The sequence below is a fragment of the Eleutherodactylus coqui genome, chromosome 13 (assembly GCF_035609145.1).
Source record: "Eleutherodactylus coqui strain aEleCoq1 chromosome 13, aEleCoq1.hap1, whole genome shotgun sequence".
In the NCBI taxonomy this organism is placed as follows: Eukaryota; Metazoa; Chordata; class Amphibia; order Anura; family Eleutherodactylidae; genus Eleutherodactylus; species Eleutherodactylus coqui.
The window spans coordinates 128,596,385-128,603,873 of NC_089849.1; the positions used below are offsets into that span (position 1 = coordinate 128,596,385).

At 43.3% G+C, this 7,489-nt stretch overlaps 1 protein-coding gene across 4 annotated transcripts in view; it reads left to right on the forward strand.

Annotated features, from left to right (window-relative positions):
* Positions 1–7,279, forward strand: part of LOC136588323 (zinc finger protein 271-like) — a 43,750-nt gene extending 36,471 nt beyond the window's left edge. For all 4 annotated transcript variants that reach the window (XM_066587440.1, XM_066587442.1, XM_066587444.1 and 1 more), the window contains 3 exons: positions 852–943; positions 1,105–1,228; positions 4,102–7,279. In XM_066587440.1, coding sequence (XP_066443537.1) covers positions 852–943; positions 1,105–1,228; positions 4,102–5,663 — 1,778 coding nt within the window. In that variant the 3' untranslated portion in view covers positions 5,664–7,279. The remainder of the gene's footprint in view (positions 1–851; positions 944–1,104; positions 1,229–4,101) is intronic.
* Positions 7,280–7,489: the final 210 nt, after the last annotated feature.

The window sequence follows — 7,489 nt, forward strand, 5'->3', positions numbered from 1 at the left end:
GTCATTAATGCACCAGGAATTAATTAGTTTTTGGATTATTTAAGGATAACTGTATCATTAAAGGGGTTAAGTGTAAACAGGATACAATTCATACAGAAGAGGAAGCCTAGCTGTGATAGACAAGGGTGTAGAGAAAGAAGAGGTGTTGGAGGGGTTGTGGACATCTGTAGAACACATGGCTCATACTTGGCCCTTCCTTGGTGTATCTCCTATATGCTGTCTTAGCCAACCACCAATGCCCCTTTACAATATACAATGTTGTCGAAATCAACACCTTCCTGTGAGTAGCATCATTACTCCCAGAGCTAAAGGTCAAACAGACTTACAGGAAAAGTGACAGAAGTCCGTGGTTCATCACGATGTGGAAGACCCGTCAATGGCATGTCCATACGCCGGTGACTTGGGGCCATACAACTCGTCCTAGACCTTTTCTTGAATGCAGATATTGTCTTCCATGAACCTTTGGTTTCCAGCTAGAATAGCCGTGTCTGTTGTGTATGTACCAGATGAGGCTTGTCTAAGCAGCAGATGCTCGTTAGTCCGTATTCACACGGGCGACATTCACATGCGAGCTGTGTCTGTGTCCGAGACAGACAAAACTCACATAGAAGATGAACCCATTCATTTGAATCAGTTCATTCATGAGCAGTGTTACACTCGGGCCTATGGTCTTGTAATGTGCGTTAGTCACACCTGAAACACTCGGCGCAGCTCGCTCTTGGCTGCCTGAATATGGCCTTGCAAGAGTTGCATATATCTGTCGTCTTACTAGCATTGCCTCGACCACGAGTCTGTAGAATACTGGTCTACAAACGGCTGGCCACAGATCATAACGTCTTTTGTTCTTACAGATGGATCCTGGAATATAAATCCCCCAGAAAGCAGTTCCAGTCCTCTCCAGGAAGGTCCCCATGAAGAGCTCAGTGCTTCAGAGGATGACCAGGTACATGGAGCCTCACCATGATTTACAGATCTGTGTCGGCCTCTTGGTCAGTCTTGGTTTATAGACATCTTTTGAGCGAATCGTTGCGTGTAGATTAACCCCTTTAGACCTCCCCAGTTGTTATCTGACTCCTACTTTATTTCTTTTATTCACTGAATCAGGATGAAGATCTGCTTGATATTAAAGTTGAAGTTGTCGATGAAGAAGAAGAGGAGGAGATGTATTTAATGGGGGAACAGCAGTGTAAAGAGGAGGAAGAAGAAGTCCCTGTATTTATTGGTATAGGTAAGCTATCAAGTGATTATAGTTCAACCACCAATTCTAGATGGAAGAGAGGGGCGGACACATGTGAGGCTGACGTGGTAGTGAATTGTAATATCAGGTATGGCCAGCTATTGCTAGTATGGACTAGTGCGTGGTAATGCAGCAGCCCCTTCAAACAACTGATTGGTGGGGGTTCCAACAGTCAGACTCCACCAATCTAATACTGATGGACGATCCTGTGGACAGATCTTCAACCTTAAAGTCCAGATAACCCTTTTAAACCAACCATGTATCCTACATATCTAAACTCCATGGACCCTGAGCTAATGCATTTTATCTTAACTCATACATTGTAACAAATTATCAATTGGCATGATGAGATGGACGGTCACCAGAGGCCCTAAAAGTGGTTCCCCCCTTGGCCTATAAGAGGCTCTCGGAGGCTCCTTGTGTGTAGTGACCTCTTCTTCCGCTTGTAGAGCTGGTTGACCACTAAACGCCTCTACTACACAGAGAAGAGATTTCACCCCGTTACCAGAGGGGGGCGCATTATTGGGATGGGAGGAGCTGGATGGTCGTATCCATGAATTGTCCCCAACCGGCTGTTCTGACCAGACTGTTAGGTGTTTTAGCCAGACAGGAGTGGATAGAAACAACAGGAGAAGCATGGTGTAAGTCATTGTTTCTTCTTCTGGATCCACTACTGGCTTTGGCTCAGAAAACTGCATCAAAGCTGCATGTGTGAATGAACATGGCTGCTGCTTCCAGATGTAATGGAGCAGAGCCAGTTTATTATAACCCACTACCAGTTTTTAATGAGGTCTAGTGGTGAAGATGGCGGCTGGTTATGGCCCAGGTTAGTCCTTAGCAGTCACTGTGGGTAAGAAGGGATTTGAGAGATGTTCTCTGGGTTTGGGACTGACTGTGAGGAAGACAGGACAGACGAGCTGATACATCAGGAGGATGGAAGTTTAGGGTGTCTGTAAGAAAGGATGGAAACGGAAGCTCAGTTTCAGAACAAAAGGATTTGCCATATGGGGAAGATATATCAGCAGAGGCAGCCTATAGGCTGCGGGGAGGGGGGCGGAGCCAAGAGAGACTACAAGAAAGCAAAGTAGAACCAGGAGGAAAAGAACACCCTAAGACCTCATTCAGGCGGCAGCATTTTGGTCATTACTTTGTATTTGTAAGCCAAAACCAGGAATGGAGCTACAGGGAGAAACATGTAATTGGAGAGGTTCGCGTCTCTTCTGTGTTTCGGACCCCTCCTGGTTTTGCTGTACAAATATGTCCATGTGAAAGCGGCCCAAGTTGGGTCCCGCAGCTGTCGGGGCCATTTGTTTTTGGCCATTGTATGCAGCAGCGTGATGTTTGTAGTCAGTATATGGATATATGGAGTCATCTACACAGCTTCTATATATAATCGGTCTTATCTTTGACCAGCGGGCTTTCCTTCCTACAAAGCATGATGTAGAAGGACATCAAAGAGTGCTGTGAGATTGAAGGGCGAAGGATCCGATATATGGCCGAGTAGATGGTGGTCCACCGTCATTACAATGTAAGGGGAATGAAGACTGGCTTGTGAGGGGTCCATCGGAGAGTCCGAGAGACAATGGACCAGGTTACTTTACACAGAGAGTTCTAGAAGGGAAGAACTTAAAGGCTGTGAACACTTTTAGGGGGCAGATTTTTTTTAAAGCTTAAATGCATGTATTTTTTGATAATTCTGCCAATTATTTTTGCGATGGGGCTTGACTGAAACAGCGTGTCTTCTACAGCATCTAGATACCACGGTATGTAGATACTGCAGTCTAATGCTGGGCTTACACAGGATGACTGTCCGCTAAATGACTGCAGGGCACGGACGTCACCCCTAGGGTTGTCAGCGCTCACGTAGAGCGTTCAGACAGGCAGATCACCACTCACAGTCGTTGACTTTATACGCTTCACAGTCTATGTACACAGGGAGTGGGGAGCGTTTACATGCAGCGAGAAGCCAGCGATCCAGCCATGGTTTTATGCTGCTTGACAGCGACAAGCGAAAAGTAAACTGATAGCAAATGATGTGTCTGCAGTGAGATGTGACAATTATTGCTCATGTTCGATTGAACACATTTTGCGCAATAATCGTCCCGTGTAAATGGCCCTTAGGTCTCTATAGGAAATCTGCCAGCTTAGTTTTCAGCGCCCGCCTCTCCTCTCCGGTACGTTTTATCAGCCAATTTATGACTTCAACGAAGATTAAACTTGTTATGGTCATAAATGATCTGATAGGAACATTCAGGAGGGCAGAGCGAGACCAAGCCATCAGTCCAGCTTCACTGCCGGATCTCTTGTTGGGACTTAGACTGCAGAGTCTATATACAGTGATAGTAGAAGCTGCAGGAGACAAGCCGTGCAATACATGCATATACATGAAGAACAAACGGTCCCCCAAAAGTGTGCAGAGCTCTTAATGCCTTATGTTTAGGCACGCTAACTTAGCCATTAACTGCTCTTAGGATCCTAATGGGTTTTTTAACACCCCACTGGATAGCTTATACCAAAAACGTGTGCCTGATGTTTAGGAGAAAGCAGAAAACCTATCCATACATTGGCTGAACATGATATAAAGGACTGCAACTCTGATAGAAAATGGGTGGCAGCGCTCCAACACTGCCTCATGCCAACGCCAGAACATCACTGATTCACCGCAAAAGATGTCGTGGGTGGCAATCTGTTTCCTGTTGGCGCCGTAACCCTTTGCGTTCTGACCTGGAGATCTTTGGATCTTCTAGTCTTTAGTCAGAATTTTATATTCCCTTCAGTGAGTGTGGATGAGCCTAATAGCATGAATGTAATCTATTAACTTAGTCTTACCCAAGCAGAAAATAACCAAGTCTCTCTTTCCACAGATGGCCACAGCAAAAACCTTTTTTTATCCCCCAATGATGAAGAAGATGATAATCCTATCCCACCGAATTCTACAGGAGTAAATCAATTTCCATGCTTAGAATGTGGGAAATGGTTTGCAGAAAAATTAGATCTAGTTAAACATCAAGAGATTCACTCAGGGGAGAAGCCGTTTTCATGTCAGGACTGTGGGAAAGGCTTTGCCAGGAAATCAAATTTAATTCAGCACCAGAGAACACACACGGGGGAGAAGCCATTTTCATGTTCACTGTGTGGGAAATGTTTTAGCCAGAAGTCAGGACTACTTGGGCATCAAAAAACTCACACTGGGGAAAAACCATTTTCATGTTCAAAATGTAGCAAATGTTTCACCCAGAAGTCATGTCTCATTGAACATCAGAAAATTCACACAGGGGAGAGGCCGTTTTCATGTTCAAAATGTGAAAAATGTTTTATCCATAAATCGGATCTTGTTAGACATCACAGAATTCATACAGGAGAAAGGCCATTTTCATGTACTGAATGTGGAAAATCTTTTACCCAGAAACAAGATCTTGCTAAACATGAAAAAATTCACACAGGGGAGAAGCCGTTTTCATGTGTGGAATGTGGGAGATGTTTTACTCTCAAATCTGATCTTGTTAAACATCAAAGAATACACACAGGGGAGAAGCTATTTTCCTGTTCTGAGTGTGGGAAGTGTTATACCCAGAAATCGGGTCTTGTTGACCATCAGAAAATGCACACAGGGGAGAAGCCGTTTTCATGTTTGGATTGTGGAAAACGATTTACGAAAAAATCAAGCCTTGTTGATCATCAGAGAACTCACACAGGGAAGCCGTTTTCATGTTTGGAGTGTGGAAAAAGTTTTAACAGGAAATCGTCTCTTGTTGAACACCAGGTACTTCACACAGGCGAGAAGCCATATAACTGTCTGGAATGTGGGAAAGGTTTTAACCAGAAGTGGGGTCTTGTTGAGCATCAAAAAATTCACAGAGGAGAGAAGCCGTTTTCATGTTCAGAATGTGGGAAATGTTTTACCCAGAAGTCTGGTCTTGTTGACCATCAGAAAACCCACACAGGGGAGAAACCCTTTTCATGTTTGGATTGTGGTAAATGTTTTACCCGGAAATCAGTTCTTGCTGAGCATCAGAGAATTCACACAGGGGAGAAGCCATTTTCATGTTTGGAATGTGGAAAATGTTTCTCTAAGAAATCAGTTTTTGTTGACCATCAGAAAATTCACACAGCATCAAAGCGTTTTTCATGTTTGGAGTGTGGAAGAGGATTTAATAGGAAATTAGATCTTGTGGAACATCAGAGAAGTCATACAGGGGAAAAGCCATTTTCATGTTTGGAATGTGGAAAATGTTTTTCTAAGAAATCTGTTCTTGTTGATCACAAGAGAACTCACACAAAAAAGAAGCAGTTTTCATGTTTGGAATGTGGGAAGTGTTTCTCCAGGAAATCCCTTTTTGTTGACCATCAGAGAATTCACAAAGAGGAGAAGCCGATGTCTTGTCAAGATCCGGGAAATGTTTTAAGCACAGATCAAAAAGTTTAGGGAACTAGATTCTTCCCACATATTCGAGTCTGTAACTTTTGAATTTTAATTTGTCATTGAATTTCCTTTAATCTACTTCTCCCAAGTTGGCCTTTTCTGATATTTATGAAGGCTAGACGCCTAGAAGGTGTAGAGAATCAGAGAGGACCTCCCTGTCTTCTGAAGTTGTAAAACTTTGACTTCTGGTCAAAGGGCCAAGATTTCCCTCCATCTGATGGAGCTTTTTTCTTTTCTGTAGTTTCAGATCATGCCATTATCATGCAGGTAAAAGCTGCTGTCCCATGAGCACTCCCTTCATAAAATAGCACTTAGTCCTGAAATCTCTCAGGACTCCAGTAGCCGTACTCCACAATAGCAGCATTGTGACCTGCCCTGGAGTTTGCTATGGGGAGCTGTTACACATTCCCACCAGTTTTGATACATTTTCCCAGTGTTTTTCTCCCAGACGATTGTGAAATCTACATGTTCCGCAATGGATGATCCTCCATGGAAAATGTTTGTAAACACTTTTTTATAAAATACTGCTCCATAGGGAAAATGTACTGTAACGCTTAGTTCCATGGCGTTCCGTGTACGACCCGCTGAAAGGTGATGTAAAATATAGTTTTTGGCCTCTGATCAAAATATCTGGATGGTTGTCAGAAAGGCTTATTTACACACAGATTGCTTTTTTTTATCCCGATTGGAACAGGTTTTACTTCAATCGTGGCTTTCGCCTTCTTTGTGGGATCAAATCCTCCTGTTGCCATCGGTACAATCATGGAGTATTAATCATCGGTACCCGTCAGTCATAATAATCATTTTCAGGCAGGTTTTAAGGTCAAATACATTGTCTTACACATGAATACCTGCTGACCGTTTACACGCAGCAGTTTAGATGGATATTGGTCTGTTTTATGGCCAAATCTGTGTTTATGAACGACTTAAACTGCCCTCACATTGGTATAGATGGACTTTCATCGGACCCAGTTCTGTAAGTTGGTCTAATGTTTCAAAATGAATCTAACATGATCTATTCTGTTTGATGTTGGACATTTGATACAATCAGATCTACCAGCAGGTCTGCCAACATTTCAACAGATACTTAGTAGATGACCTTAGCTCCGTGTTTGGACCACTCCAAGTATAGTATTGTGCATTGAATTAGACATGATTAAAGTGTCCCTGGAAAGCCAAGACTGCGGGCGCCATGTCATGGCGACACATCTGCACTCTAGTACCTCTTGGTTGAATTAGCCGGTATACGTGGCTTTTGTTCTGGAAGGCTTGATCTATCATTGTATTAGCCTAAGAAGAATGGCCTACCGAAGGGCTAAAATGGCCACTGTGAGGAATGTTACATCTTTGCTTGATTTATTTTTTTAAGTTCCCCCTTTCCGTTAATACTTGGACCAGTAAGATACCTTCTAGGCAATACTTCTCCTAACTGATAGTGCCATACAAGTTTACCAGTGTGTTGAAGAAACAGATAGGGCATTTCGGGCTCAAGATCTCTCTGTAATGGAGTGAATGTCCCATCGAGCTGTACATGTAGACTGATTGCACATGACTGCACGGCTCTTATACCTCCACATCATTGCAGCAGTACCGAGACAAAATAAAAACGTAATTCCTCAGCTCTGCTTCCATCCTCTGTTCATGGCTACCTGGAGGGCTTGTTTATACGGCCTGGGGAATACTAGATGAATGCCTTAGATGTCATACCATCCATCCAAGGTCCACGGCTCTGAATTGTTACCGCACTGCTCTTTGTTTGCTTGACTTCAGTAACTCTTTGGACAATGAGAAGAATAAGAATTACCATCTTAAGAGTACATCAAGATAGT